Genomic DNA, 16,296 nt, shown 5'->3' on the forward strand with positions numbered 1-16,296 from the left:
TCAGTAGTTAATACAGAATGAAATAACCTTACATGAAAAATGAGAAAACTGTCCAACAAACAGATGGGCTTCTCTGACACAGGCTAGGATTATTTACATTGTACAACTTCAGAAAACTTTACATTGGTGGTAAGATGAAAAGGATTTTGTTCTGAGCCAGCACTGCTTCCACACTGAGCTTGTGTTCATGCTGAGTTTCTCATCTGTGTATCTCATCTCCTATTACAGTCAATGGAGACCCTGATCCATTCACAGCATCCCGGCTTGGACGCAGGTGCTGACTGCCATCTGAGGTGTCCCAGGGTTTCCTATTACTTCTAGCTGCTGGCTTGGAAGCGTACAGACCCCCAAAGGTCTGGTGGGATATCTGCCATGCCATGCAAACATCCTGGCTCGTCAAATGGCACATGTTACCTATCAAATGTTAACTCTCCATCCCCTCGAAGTGGAGGACAAGGCTCTCACTCACATGTAAACATATATATAACGGATACAGTACATTTAGGTGTCAATCTGGAGTTGGGTACTGCCCTTCACTTCTCAACTTAGGTATAACTGGTACACCATTAGTCTTTAAGTGGTCACTTACTGGTGATCCTAGTATTTTTGTACAAATATTTATTCTATTTTTTCTTTTAAGTTTTGTTTTTTCTCTTATTATCCTTTAAACTATGGTTTTCATATTACTTTCACATAACATTTCTTCATGCCTTAATTGTATTGCACTGTTTTCTGTCCACATACAGTGTTGCCTATTTATGATTTTAGGCAAACTTCTGCTTGTGTACAACTTTGAGCACACAGTTTCTACAGGGAAGATTCCCTGAAGTCTTATTTCCTGTTCATGGGTATTAATATGTAAAATAATGTTTAGATAAACTGGATAAATTAGCATGAGTTAGACTCAAACAATCCAGATATGACATATAGCTGACTACCAAAGTCTTCTTGGTAATGTAGAAAGTCCCAGCATAAAGGAAAAAGGCAAATATAGTTGCTATTTACAGAAAGAGGAAAGGAAAAAAGGAGTTTGGACAAACCAACCTAACCTGAAAACGTTCCAGAATAAATTATTCTGTAAGTGCAGAAGCATACAAAACACTTAACACAAGTTTGTCGTGAACAAACGGTATCAAACAAAAATATTTTTCATGTTTGACAACATAAACAAGTCTAGAATATTAGAGGAATGCAACAAACAGGATACGGCTTGAACTTTATGTGGCCTTTGACTTCTTCCTACCAGATGTTCACCAAAATCTAATCATGGAAATATAATTTAGATGGTTGCAGAATCAGGTTCAAATGAACCTGAGCAGCATTACAGGTGTTCCACAAACATTTGTGCCAGGTCCATTATCTCCCAGTAATTTCATAAAGTCAAATATTTTAAAAAACAAAACACTTCAAAAGTAAAATGGTCATCTGGGAGGGGATGTAAGTACTTACAAACCTAAATGGCCTCAATAAACCTGAGATATGGTCTGAAATAAACATTAAATCAATGAAATGTGTACAAAGTACTCTACCAAGGAGGAGAAAAAGAAATGCGCAGTTATGAAACAAGTCCATCTGGTGAAGCAGCAGCACAGTAGAAAAGGATCTGCTGGAACCACAGACTGAACAACAGTTGGCAGGCTACACAAAAACATACAAATGTGTGTCTGGAGCACAGAAGTCCATTCTGCCCAGAATTCAGAGCCTCGGACTGGCATAATCAGTATGGGGCATAACACTTCAAAAATGATGCATCAAGTCAGAAAGAGTTCAGAAAACAAAGACAAGTAGATAAAATCTTCAGAAAAAAATATTATACTGAACTTTTCAAATCTGTGGTGTACATCTACATAACTAAAATTCCATCAGTTCAACAGTAAGTGATAAAACCTTCACATTCATTTGCAACCCAGGTACAAAAAGGATGAAAACTGTAAACAATACAGAAATCCATTGTCTGTTACAACAAGCAGTAACTTACAAAACATAAGATTTTCCTCTTAAACCTCTCAAATAGGCTTTTTGAGCTAACCTGTGGAACATGTCTCCTTACACTCATAATTTCTCCCTTGCTAGATGTGCCTGCCAGTATAGGATCTCACATCTTAAGTCCAGCAGACCACCTACATCTCCCTGAACAGCATGTAAGCTTTTATCAGCATAGATTCTGCCAGTAAAGTTGTATTCACACTAAGAGATTTTGTCAGTCTGGTGGATGGGGGAGGAAGAGAGGGAGGGGCAGGACTTTTGCTTCGCTTGTGATTTTGTGGTTGTTTATATACATAGCTCTAGCTGAGAGGGGTACAGCAGCATTACCCCAAAGAACTGACCACGGCTGTGGTCAGGCAAACAGCAGAAATGGCTGCAAATTGCTTTCAGCAGGTATTCAATCTATATGGGCTTCAAATCACCTTGTACTGAGGAGCGATGCTCAGAGGATCCTTTTCTGTTACTTTCACTGTCACAGGGGCAACCTCCAGCTGATAGGAATTAACCAGCAGGCAGGTTAAGGCCAAAAACAAAGGCTCCTGTCTTCAACTATCACATTATGGCCACCTGCGGCCTAGGCTTCGCCTTCAGGCAGGCATCACCATTGCTTCCAAGACATAAGAGCGAGCAAATGCAAATCCATCTGCGACAGTGAATTTTAGTCAAAATTCCTACAGCACACCACTTCTAGCACCTTGTTGTTACAGAGCAGGCGTATGGATCACTAGTTATTATAAATAGAAGGAAAAAAGGAATCACAGAAACATGGTAATGCTCACAGGAACACAGGGTGGAGCAATAACATAGCCATCTTTGAAGTTCAGGAGGGAGAGGCCAAGCCAGAGTGTCACCTAATTAAATGGAAACATCTGTGCCTAACCAAGCATCTAAACCTGAACTAGCTGACATGTGCTCTCTTTATTGGCCAGGGAAATGCTGTCAAATGAACCTCAGAAGAAATTCATCTCACTCTAATGCAGATGGGCAAAATGGACTCAGATGAACTGCACTCCAGAAGTGGCTACTTCTTTTTAGTTTGTGAAGGGAGAATCATATAATAAGATTTGGTTTAGACATGTAAAAGTTAAGTGAAATCCCACCCTACATGTGTAATGACAAAATTAATGAAGAATATAGAAACAAAAATGGAAAGGAAAAGCTACTAATATTAGAAAAGGAATCAGGAGCTCAGTAAAATTGATAAATAAAATAGTAAGCTGAGGAACTGTAAGCTAGAATTCAGCAGAATTATCTTTTACCTGGCAACACTGATTTGATAAAAAATATTAACATTTGCAAAGTGTTTGTTAGCACTGGCAAGGTCTACAAAATTAATTCAAGTGCCAAGCTTTGAGGAAAATGATACAATAAAACAAAACCTGAGAAGTTAATTGAAACTTCCGTAGTCCTCTCCTTGTGTATTTTTAATTACTAGAATTTAGATTATTACAAGTAGAAGAAAGGACAAAATACGAGGTCAAATGACATTATTTCGCAAAGTGTTGAAAGAGAAGGTAAATGGAAAGCTATGACTTCTCTGAGCAATAATATACTGCGTTACACAAATACTCCCTTCTACATTTCACGGTATGTACTGAAGTTTGTTATTGAGTTGTTTCACATGCTATAGTAAACGCTTCACAGAATATTTCAATGTAGTTTTTAGCTGCAACTGATGATAATTGAGTTCCATAAAGTTATGAAAATATTTACGAAATTGATGTGAAACTGCAGCATGATGTTACTTGTTCTGGGCACTACTCAAAGCCAAAGACAGCTGGGTTTTTTTTGTTGGATTTAATAAATACTATAACAATCCAAAAATGCACACTTTCTCAAACTTACCACTGGTGACTCTCGGCACTCCTGGCATCCAGCTGAACAGCCTTTTCAGCTTTAATCTTCCCTGTAAATGGAATACAATATATCAAAGGATTTATTGTACTCTTCCACATTTTCGGCAACTCCCAAGGATAAAGCAATCTGATATCCTCTAGCTGCAAAGAAGAAATTGCTTCTTTCTCTTGTAAACATTTAGATGGGCAATATAGCATCCTGGCTTTATATCATTTACATACCCAAATATACATATATAAATATATGCATAAGTATATATGGGTGCAATTTTAGTATTTTCTCTTAAAATCAAATTCAGATGCAGCTAAAGGACTGGACTGAACTGCCAACGGAGACCATGTTGTCTGCAAGACGCGTTGGAGAAGCACCTGCCAGAAGAACCAGCAAAGCTGTTTCCTGCTTTGGGTAGAGGAAAGAACTAGTTGATGTTCCTTTCCAGCACAAAGACTTCCATTAAGTTCCACTTCTAACTGAATAAAGATGACAGTAGGTGATTTGATCAAACCCATGCTCCCAGTAAGAAGTTCAGATGAGATGCTTGCTGTTTGCAAAGCCTCAGCTGCAACCAATTAAGCCACACTGACATTTCTGTACTGCAAGCTAACTTCATAAAAACAAAGAACAGCACATACAGTCCCCTAACCTAGTGGAATGAAAAAAGCCCATGAAACTGCTGCCAGCTCCCCCGCAGTCTCAACCCCTCTGCATGACTTATAAAAGCTGAGATGAAAAAGGCTGCTGCTGCCACCCACCACTTCATGAGAATGTGCCAAACTGGGCTGGTTACTCAACACCTAAACCCAATTTCATTCTATCATTCTTCATCTCTCCCTGTCTTTCGCTATGCCATTGTCTTTTACCAGTTGAGGCTACATGTAGTCACTGGCAAAGGATCCAACAACAGTTTACTATTGCCATTTAGCTTCTGGCATAATCCTCACTGCTCTGGGTGACTTCCATACAAAGACGTCAAGGTCTACTAAAGCAAAGACTGTATCAATTAAGTAGTTAAGACATACTTCATTAGTATTTAGATGACAAACAAAGAGGGACAAGGATCTTGGACAAGCTGAGGTTGGCTATGGAATATGTAATGACAGAATAAAGGCACAACGCTGCCTTTAAGGGCAGTCAAAACTGCCTAAAGGGCAGTCAAAACTGCTTTGTCAGTGATGCTGTCACTGCTGACAGAACAAAAAGTAGAGAATGGGAAAAGAGTCACAAAAGACAAAATAACCTGAACTTGGAATACACTTATAAAACCTGAATTTGGTGAAAAAGGAGAGGCAATGGAGAAACAAAGGAAAGAGAGATAATCCCAGCTACAGGCAAAAAGCATTATTATAAGAACAGTATGTTGACTGAAGGAGAGTGACACCGGTAGAAAAGATTAAGGTTTTATTGAAATAAAGAGAAGAAGTCCCCAAAACACATAGGGGAATGTAAACTGTCCTGCTAGCCAATATGCATCCAGATAGTGAAAGAAAAGGCAATGTTTTTAAAAGCAACAAAGTGCTGTGAAGAAGACAGTCAGAACCATGTTGAGGTTAATCTGTCAGACAGGACACATGGGGAGAGATTCCTGGAAGCAAGATCAATTGCCACACATTACTTCTGTTTCTGGTCAACAGTTTCTTCCAGATTCACAGAGTTTCATTCCCACCATCATCACAACAGTGGCTACTGATATGCAGGAGCCCTCCTTTCCCACAGGAAAGCAGAAAAACAAACCCTGACTTTGCCTTGGTATTTATTTATTCCTCTCGCTCTCTCAAAGAGAGAATCTGTGTTTTTTTCACATTCTGGATCTATCTGATGGTCAATAAAATACCGTATTTTAAGGCACCATCCAGCGTCAATAGCCTTCAACTGTGACCCACAATACTACGTCTTTGCCAATTTTGGATCTCTCCAGTGAGGAAAGAATGAACTGAAGTTGTATGCTGTGGCAGTTTAATGCAGAAAACATTATTATTAAAGTACAAATGCTCCCACTCATTGTATTGGAAATTCCTTGGATTGGAAAACTTAAACAAATTTCAAAGCATGTCTCACTACATTCAGATGGCATTCTATGTAAACATTTTTTCCTCTGCTTACCATCAGAAACATACTTCCTCTTCTCCTCAGCATCAGTAGTCATCTCAAAGAGATCTCCATAAGCGCGTGCAAGTCTCCAAAGGAAGTCTGCACAGTTTTCATACTGAAATTAGAGGACAGCTGGGTAATTAAACTGATCAGAATGTGATTTAAACAGTTTCCTTTCATAATGCTTAAAGGAGGTTATCAGAACATGCCATAAGTCTTTGGTTATTTTGCATCCTTCCATACTGCTTTTAGTTTATGTGAGAACCAGATGACCAAGTTTACATGACCAAAAGAGAAGACAGCTTTTGGAAACACCCTGGGCTGTCTAAAGAGATTTTATTTCATAATTCAATTTTTAAATTCTTTCATTACAAAAAATAAAAAGGTAATCCAGTAAAGCAAAACAGATCCGTGAATGATGTGATTTATACTTTCTTTAGGTATGCCATAAGCACCACATTCACTCAGTATCTCATCTACCTTCCTGGGTATTTCAATATGTGAATGAAATTACAATCAGAAGTATTGTTTACCAAATCAGAAGAAACTGATACACTGAATTAAGCACTGCACATCAAATCACTTGGAAATTTTATCTGGAGTTACATAAATGCATAGTAAAGCCAAAGGAAAAATTCACATTAAGTATACCAGAAAGGTATAAGCAGACCACAGGCTCACAGTTTGATTTCTTGAAGACACTTGTTCTGGTTACTATAATACTTAATTCCACAGGACTTTCTCACACAGACCATTCTAAAACCAGCAAAAGTATCATTTACATAGAAAAAAGCCCATGATCTTTCTTTGTCTCATGCAAAAATACATACTCTGTTTCCCACAACAATAAGACAGGGTCTTAAATTAATTTTTGCTGCAAAAGATGCATATATTTTTACATGCATAGCTCTCTGGTCACTATTTAAATTGACTTTTTGTTATGAACTGTAACTAGGGCTTATTTTTGGAGTAGGGCTTATATTTTGAACATCCTCAAAAATCCTGAAAAAATCATACTAGGGCTTATTTTTGAGATAGGCCTTATTTTCAGGGAAACAGGATACATCAAACAAAGTCTCAAAGTTACTGAGCCTGGATGGGACAGAAAATAATAAAACTTCTATGCATACCCAACACAAATATTAGCACTACCTTGAAATATTTATTTTTCACTGTATTTTAAAACTATGCAGGAAATTTCACCTTCCATTCCTGTCTGCATTTTAATGCTTGGATTAAGGAAGTTCTCAAAAGCAACACAAATCATAAATTAATAGGAATCTAATATTAAGTTTACCCATTAATACCTTTTCATCGTTCTCAAGTAGAAGTCTGAAGCCCTCCTTTTTATCATCCTCTGAACCCTTGTGCAAATTGTCTGCCTGCTGTAAAAGATTAAATAACTCTTGTTCTTCTTCCGTTTTCACAATGGCATCGGGTGATTTCATACATCCCTTTTCTTCCTCGGAGTCTCCTTCAGAATCAGTATGAGCTGTAAGATAACTAAAATCACAGAAAATAATAACTATTCTAAAAATAGTAGTAAAGCATTGTTGAATTTAAACACAAAAAAGTCTGGAGCACGATTTCCTCCAGTTGTCCAACATTAAAGGAGTTTTTATTCATGGTATCAAGATGATGATTATTATTACAAAACCTTCATCTTCAAAGGGACAGCACAGTCGTATTCCAAACATAATAGGCAAGTAATTACACTGTCCTGCTGCCTAATACTGCATTTAAAAAAATGCAGATACATATTAGAAACACATGTATCCTTGTGTTTCAAATGTATAACACCTTAAATCATTAATGTGCATTAAGACATGCTCTGTAAACCCAAATAGGCCTCTTCAACTCTTTACATCAGTTTCCCTAATTTTTGAAATAGGAATGAGCTTGCTAACCAAAACCTATAGTACTATAAGAATCACTTACACATGCTTTGTTAAACACTTTTAAGATCTAGGTATAAACAACACCACCACTGTTATCAAGTCCTTTACTTATTTCTTTTGAACACTCTGAAGGTCAGAATATCTGAAACCAGGAAAAAACTTACACTAATTTATTATGCTTAGTGCACAAGTACTCAGCACAAGGCAATCAAGGGCAAAGAAATATCTACAAAAGCTATAAATACCATGCAGAGATAAGCAGGTGGCCTCACTGTCCAAAGTGCTGAGCATACATTAGGGTCCCCCAGTTTCATAGAGGAGCAGCCAAATGGCACTAGTTTTAAAAAGCAGCTTTTTGCTTATGTACTCAAAATTGAAAGAAAAGCCTATTCTTCTGCATTTCCACTTCTGAAAATATTGTTCTGATGAGAAATAATAATGTAGAAGTATTAGCTGTCAGGTTCAGAGATTTTTTAAATGGTAACTGTGCAGAGAAATTATGAAATGTACTATATACATTAAGCAACTGAATAATCAAAGTATGCCACGACAGTCAAAATATATACATTTTTTTCCAGAAATGTAACCAGTATAGAATGTTAGCAATATAAATGGAAGTTAATAATAATGGCTTTTAAATATTCTATTTTCAATAGTTTGCTTTCAGAAGTGACCAGAACTAAAACATGAGCAGATACACTTACAGCCTGTAAATGAACAACTGCTTATCAAGCTACAGAAGTGCTAGATGTGGTATGACAGTTTCACTGCAAAATTAACCCGGTAATATGGGAAAGAGGAGTCAAAAATGTTTGGGTAAAACAATATATAAATAAACCATGTGTGCATGTTAAAACTGAAAAACAACATAGAGCAGAGATGGGAAACCTCACAGATTCCTAGAGATCTCTCTTACATAATCTTGATGATGCTGAAGTTGATGACACATCCTATGTTCTATCCTGCAGAATCTTTTTCTGTAAGTCACCACACATTTATTTTGGTTTTCTGAAGCATCTTTAGAAACAGACCATCTTGTTCTTCCATAGTTATTTTGAAGTGGGTGCAGAGTTACGTCATACACAGGCTGCATTTGTGAGAGCGCTAACTTGACCAAAAGTGAAAGGGATTTGGTGGGGAGAGGGATGGTCTTTTAGCTCCAATATGAAATCCTATGATGTGAAGTATGTTTGGAAAGTACCGTTCCTCACACCCAGTTAAAAGACATGCACTGAAGGTTTGTGTAATTACCAACCTAAATAAGGTAATGCCAGTAATTCCTAGGCACTGTAACAAACCACACAGCCCTGCACCTGCTGACATAGATGAGAAGACAATGAGCTACACTAAGGTGCAGGAGTTTCTACACAACAAACAGAGAAGAATGCTATTCTCAGACAAAAGAAACAAAATGTTTAAAATCTTCTCCAATTTTCATTTGAAGTGAATAGTGCTTTTCATTGGAAGGTGAGAAATTAAATGTCCTGATACCAAAATGTCCAAGAGAGTATCAACAATTGTTAGTGCTTAAGAACGGGCATGCTAGTTACCCTGACATGCATCAGCATTCTTCTAAACTTTTCCTTGCTTTCCTCAGAAAAGTAATGTCTTGGTGCCTTCAGAGGGTGCTCTCTTCCTTGTATCTTCTTTTTTGGCTCCAGAACTGACATTGCTGCTTCCCAGCATTTTCCACAGTAAAAGCAACAAGGTGACAGCCAAAGGCTTCAAGAGTTATTGGTGATGAGCTCCCACTTCACTAGTCATGCACCCCAGGCAAGCTCCTACACTGCTCACGTCATGGGGTAAAATGACAGCAAGGTATTTTAATCAAGTATAAAACACTAAGTATCACTTCAAACATTGTGGCAAGCTAAGCATAAATAGTGTTTTTCTGTTTTGTTTCTTAGGACACTCATTTTCTTACTAGCTCTCTGTTATATTCTTATCATAGCTGCAATGTTTTAAGCATGAAACATAACATGTTAAGAAGGCAATATAGACTGTTAAAAACTAAACAGCTAGGATTTTTCTTAACAACACAGGTAAGCTGTACTTTAATACTTTGAACTGAAAAAAGTTTTATTACAAGATAGGAAGTCCTATTATCTACTTAAGTACAAAATATGCGTGTAACAATATTATTGATATCAAACTGCTAGAAGAGCTTGATAACTGACTTCAACAAAGCAGCTAGCAGGCTTACTCATCTACTAAAAAAGCATGTTATGAAGAGCAATATTACAAAAAACCCACAACAGACAAACACAAAACAAAAAACTAAACCAAACAAAACCAAACAAATAAAACATCAAAACACAAACACAGTACTAACACAAACAGAATGGAGATTCTTTTTAATGCAGTTTAAAAACTCTAAGAGTCTAAGGACCGATGATGCTAACCCAATAGGAAAATTAATGAAAAACAAGGAAGAGTTATTATGGTTTGTTTTACAAATATTTCCTATAACAATACTGACATCTGTGATTTTATCTGGTACTTCTGTGCATGAGGTTTTATCAGATGATAAATAGAAAAGTGAGTACTTACACTTGACAAGCACATTGACCAATATTTGATAAAATGGAAGAACTTAAAAAATGTCTACAGTCAGTGCCAATTTGTTTTCATGCTTATTACCAAGGGAATTTATTTAAAAGAGAAACACAGTTGGTAAGAATGTGAGGAGCAACAATCAATCAACAGGACTGAGCGGGATCACAAAGGACTGTTCAAAGTTCAAAGAACAAATGGGAACTGTGCTGGACACACACCCCACTGTGGTTGAGCTGTTCAGTAAGTCCAGGTACCTAGTACTGCATTAAGAAAAAACTGAGCTACAAGGTATAAAACACCACTGTTGTATAAAAGTGTTTTGCTGCTATCATCTATTCACAACACTTCAGCTTTTACTCAGATCAAATATCACTTCTTGTCTCCCTGCCAACTTAAAAAAATCACAAGCTGACACAAACACAGCCTCATCTGCTCCAGCTAATTCAGTAGAAAGGTAATTTTATGTCACAAATTGGTCTGGATCAAATTTGCACTGTATGACCCAGCAGAGTGCATATCCATCAGTAATGACAAGCGGCCTTCGAGGAAAAGTTTGGCAAACCAGATTCTTAGGTCAACTGATGGTTGCATTGGAAAGAAATGGGCAGCAAAAATAAATGAAGAAATGGTAAGTGAAGTCATATTCAGAAGCAGGCAAGAGAAATGTTTCCTCCTGCTGAATATTTAAATTATTTCAAGGAAAAATTATAAATAAAACATCTGTAAGAAACGTATTTACTGTAGTAAATCTTTCTGGTGACTGATGCTAAATGTAATTTGCTAAGTTTGGATGCCAGGCCAGCTGAAGACTGGTGCCAAACATGACACCAATGTAAACGGTTCATCACTGCTGTATCAGGGAGGAAACAGCTGACACTCGCCATCCCAGGTGATCATCTAGACACAATTTATTGTATTTGTAAATGAATGAGTGCTTGTTACACATTCTGAATGTTAAAGATTGCGGTTTTCACTAGTAAATGAGGGAAACTGAAACAAACTATTAAGAACAGAATACAGAAAAGCACAGACTAGAAACCGTAGGCTCTTTAGCATTCAATGTCTGATCCATTCAATGTGCCTTCCATTCAGGCTGTTATAATGAAAAAACACAACTCATTTATTAAAAAGCATGTGATATTTTTCCACTTACAGACATACATAATTTTTGAAAGGCAAAACAGAAAGGTTCTCTTCCCAAGGCTGAATACCGACAGTGACATTGAGAATATGACCAGAGTAGATCAAAGCAGTGAGGAACATATCAGAGAATTTCAGCTTCAAATATTTTATGGAAAAAGACAGGGAGTATTAAATGTTTTTCTGAAAGAAGTTTACAAATCTGAAACCAACGTAGTCATCCAGCACAAGTCCATAAAACTTTTAAGATTACTTCATCTGTCAATTTGGCATCTAGCCATTTGTCAGTTAAAACCAGAAGTGCTTAACACAAGCAAAATCCTATATTCTAGATAACGAAAATACTCCAGGCTGAACAAACCAAGTGACTTTAGCCACTCCTCATATGGCTTCCTCTCCAAACCATTTGCCAACTTCGTAGCCCTCTTCTAGACACTTTCTAGTAGCTTAATATCTTTTTCATCCTGTGGTGCCCAGCACTGCACACAGTGCTCCAGGTGAGGCTGCACCAGTGCAGAGCAGAGCAGGACAGTCACCTCCCTCACCTGGCTGGCAATGCTGTCCTGGATGCACCCAGGACACAGTTGCCCTCTTGGCTGCCAGGGCACAACTGTTGGCTCATGTCCAACTCGCCATCGACTAGAACCCCAGATCCTTCTCCACGGAGCTGCTCTCTAGCCTCTCACCCCCCAGTCTGTATGTACAGCCAGGGTTGCCGCGTCCCAGGTGCAAAATTCAGCACTTGCTTCATGCAGTTGGTGATTGCCCAGTTCTCCAATTTGTCCAGATCTCTCTGCAGGGCCTCTCTGCCCTCGAGAGTGTCGACAGCTCCCCCCAATTTTGTGCCATTGGCAACCTTACTAAGCAAGCCCTGAAGTCCTGAGTCTAAGTCATTTATAAAGACATTGAAGAGCACTGGCCCTAAGATGGATCCCTATGGAACCCCACTAGTGACTGGTTGACATCCCAGCATAACCCCATTTACTAGAACCCTTTAAGCCCAAACCATCAGCCAAATGCTCACCCACTGCACTGTGTGTTTACTCAGCTGTATGCTGGAAATCTTGTCCAGGAGGATACTGTGAGAGACAGTATCAAATGCTTTACTGAAATCCAAAAAGATCACATTGACAGGCTTCCCTTGGTCAACTAGGTGGGTAACCTTGTTGTAGAAAGAAATTACATTAGTTAGGCAAGACTTTCCCCTCATGAACCTGTGCTGGCTGGGACCAATGACTGTGTTGTCATTCAGATGTTTTTCAATAACTCCCAGAACAATCTTCTCCACGATTTTGCCAGGAACAGGAGCAATGTAAACAATGCACATGGTGTTACACCTACAGCACATGAAGTAGTGAGGCACATTAACTGGAAAAAATACCTGTGTTGTTATTGCGTCTAATGGCAAACTCTAATAGAACAAGCACCACTGTCATAAAATTATGTAAGACCTCAGAAAAAGCTATATACATTGTAACTGTACACACATGAGGATTAACAACCTATTTCCACATGCAAGAGGAAGAAAAATAATACAAAAAGAAAATTACTTAAATGAAACAAAATTGTATTAAATTTAGATAAGATATCCAAAAGAGGCACAAGTACAAGGAAAAAAACCACCTCTTTTCAAAGAGGATTAAAAACAGCATGGGAGAAACACACATCCAAATAACTAACACTGTCTGTAACCTTGAATTATCTTCCTTCCTTCTGACTGCATACAAGTACTTGTTAGAGAAGACCTCTCTTAAGGACACAATCAAATCTCTTGCACTCTATAATCACTTGTATTGGATCATCTTATCATATTCTTCGTCACACAGAGGAACCTGAACAGACAAGTTTCCTTGGCTAGTTCCCAAACAGTAATGCATCTCTCCTGACCAGAAAATGCAATCTTCTCAAATGCTAGGTGTGGAATAGCCCCTATATAATCTGTGAACCTGATTATTCATAAACTGGTCCTTTAGCCTTATCTACATCTCCAATGTTTCATGCATAAATGCCTCTGCAAATCAACTAATGATTAAAACAATCTGAGAAACTAATAGAACTGAAATGTTTCTACATGATATGAACAGGGAACATCATTGAATATCTCTGCCAATATTGAATAGTTAAAATAAATAACTGGTTCATAATAGAACTGTCAGGTCTCAAAACACGGTATCAAAATGTAAGACTTGTGAAGCATGTGAGCTGGGAAATTCTGCCCCATTAACTGAAAATAAATTTAGAGGAACTCTTAAAAAAACAGAATTCTATTACTTATTATATGAAGCATGTTGCTGTCTTCAGAATATTACAGAAATATTAAAGAAAAAAAAATTACTTAAGATAGGCAATTTACAGACATAAGGCTGCCTACATGGATGTGTGTAACACACTGAGGAGATGGTTCAAAAAACTCAGTGCTACAAACATACCCTTATTAAATTGCATGTAAGTATCTAAATCTGATTATATCAAACCAAAGTGGAAATTATAGGAGAGCAATGTCATTGCCATTTTTACATTACTAATGGAAGGTAAATTAGGTAACATATAAAGAGATAAAACTATAGTCCCTATCCTGGACTCCAGGTACATCTGATCCTTCAGCTCGTTCTTCAAGTCACACATATAAAAGATCCCATTAACCAGAATGGGACTACAAGATGTGCTCAAAACTAGGAACTTTCTCTGCCACTGAGTCAGCACCCTAAATTCCTCACAATTACTTTTTAAGCCACCAGAAAGTGTCTACAACAGCAAATACACATAAACATACCGCCATTCATACACGTGTTGCATTTGGACATAGCTTTCATAGCACGTAACACCTTTATGCAGAACACTGTAATTACTCATCTTTAAGGCCCACAGAAGACAAATATCACAAAAAGCCAAAGAGCATTCATACAGTTTGGACAAACTTTGTTAGAGACACAGGAGTACTTTCTTACTAAAAGCACTTTTAAAATCACACCATTATTGTGAACTTTGCCTCTCTTTGCACAGCTATGTAGCAATACTGTATCAGATTGTTACCAAACGCACCCTTAAAAATCTCTGTTACACTTGGTGTTGACCCAAGTTCAGCTGTACTGCAAATTCAGAGATAGTAACCCAGAGTTTTCTCTGGTATAAAAATTACTAATCTGAATCTTATTTTTTCCCCTCTGAATAGAGAGAGACATAAAATATACATAAAGCTTTAAAAGGGCTCCTGTTTACAATACAAAGTTTCACATAGGTAGTGATGCAACTTGCATTGTATGTGTACTGTAGTATATACAAACTATCGACTCACCCTCCTTCACTTTCGGCCTCCTCCGAGCTGGTAGTTTCTGTTGCACCAGAAGCTGTCTCAGGTTTTCTCCGCTTTGTTGCTCTGTGTGACGGGCTAACTCTCTGAACATCTCCCTTCCCTTGAAGCTCATTTCGAACAAGCTCTTCAAGCTTTGGAATTGCTTCTTTCAGAAATTTCACCTCTCTCTTCAGTTCGTCCACACTTACTAGCAAGCCATTCAGTTTTTCTAGTATCTGCAGTTGCCTTCCATGTAAAACCATTACTACTCCTTGCTCATTAGGAACTTCATTTTGCAAGCCCACAGAATTAAGCCTGTTACCTACATCTAGGAACGCAGGTATATGCATAGCTGCACTGGCTTTTTGGCTCTTACGGTACCAAATCAGCATCAGGCTTATTCCAGCAGTCCCTGCCATTATGCCCAGTATCAGTCCTTTATTTTCGAAGGGAGACATTTCTGCACTCTCCTAAAATTGTGAGAAAACAATAACAGTCAGAGATGTTTTTCCTATTCTACCCAAATTACCTCGCTTTTAAGTCACAGAAGTGTAAGGCTGGAATAACTAGCGCGTGCTGCAGACTGAAAGTTACAACTCTGGCAAATTCTGCAATAAAAGGCTACGTGCTATGACAGCAAAAACAAGTCGGTTGTGGGTTTGGGGGGGCTGGGGGCATGAGGGGCACACACTTCTGCATCGGCACGTGCGCAGCCTTCACTTTTAAACTTCTCCACATTTGGGGGTTTTTTATTTTGATTTTACCGCGAGAAACTCCTAAAATCGGGTTTTCCGCAACTGTGGAGCGGCGGAAACCCAGCTGTCAGGCCTCGGCGCAGCCCGTGCCGCTCAGAGGGGTGTCCCGCCGCCCCCCAGCCCCACGGCGCTAAGGGCTGCCGGAGCCCCACGGTCACCTCCCCGCGGGGGACCGCCCGACCCGCAGCCCGCCCCAGCCCCGGCCGCCCCGGCACGAGGGCGCCGCCGGTGGCAGCGCCAGCCCCGGGCCCAGCGCCGCCCCCGTTACGTACCGGCGGGCCGGTCCGGGAGCGAGTCTAGCCCAGGCGCAGCACTGCGCGGCCCCGCAGCTCTCCCGCCGCGGCACAGGGGGCGGGGGCGGCGGCGGGGCCGCCCCAGGGCGGCGATACCCGGATCGAGGGGGACGGGCCTCCGCCGCAGACGCCGGCCCGGTGAAGGGCAGCTGCCCTGTGCCGGGAGGGCGTTGGGCAGGGCAGGGCAGGGCAGGGCAGGGCAGGGCAGGCCGGCCGTGCCGTGCCGTGCCGTGCCGTGCCGTGCCGTGCCGTGCCGTGCCGTGCCGTGCCGTGCCCTGCCCTGCCCTGCCCTGCCCTGCCCTGCCCTGCCCAGCCAGCCACCCAGCCAGGCAGCCAGGCAGCCCCAGAGCGGCCGGACCCGCGGTGTCCGGCTGTGAGCCCTGGTGGGCCGCAGCTCTGGGAATCCCACCAGACGGTGCTGCTGGGGGGCG

At 39.7% G+C, this 16,296-nt stretch overlaps 1 protein-coding gene across 1 annotated transcript in view; it reads right to left on the bottom strand.

The window, feature by feature from the left end:
• The window catches only part of RMDN2 (regulator of microtubule dynamics 2), a gene marked incomplete at both ends in the record, with an annotated part of 47,802 nt that extends 32,527 nt beyond the window's left edge, over positions 1-15,275 (bottom strand). Inside the window, 4 exons of the mRNA XM_080342313.1 lie at positions 3,832-3,892; positions 5,944-6,046; positions 7,239-7,434; positions 14,821-15,275. Of these exons, the coding sequence (XP_080198439.1) occupies positions 3,832-3,892; positions 5,944-6,046; positions 7,239-7,434; positions 14,821-15,275 (815 nt within the window). The remainder of the gene's footprint in view (positions 1-3,831; positions 3,893-5,943; positions 6,047-7,238; positions 7,435-14,820) is intronic.
• Between the last annotated feature and the right edge of the window lie 1,021 nt (positions 15,276-16,296).

Source organism: Nesoenas mayeri (assembly GCF_963082525.1).
Source record: "Nesoenas mayeri genome assembly, chromosome: 3".
Classification (NCBI taxonomy): Eukaryota; Metazoa; Chordata; class Aves; order Columbiformes; family Columbidae; genus Nesoenas; species Nesoenas mayeri.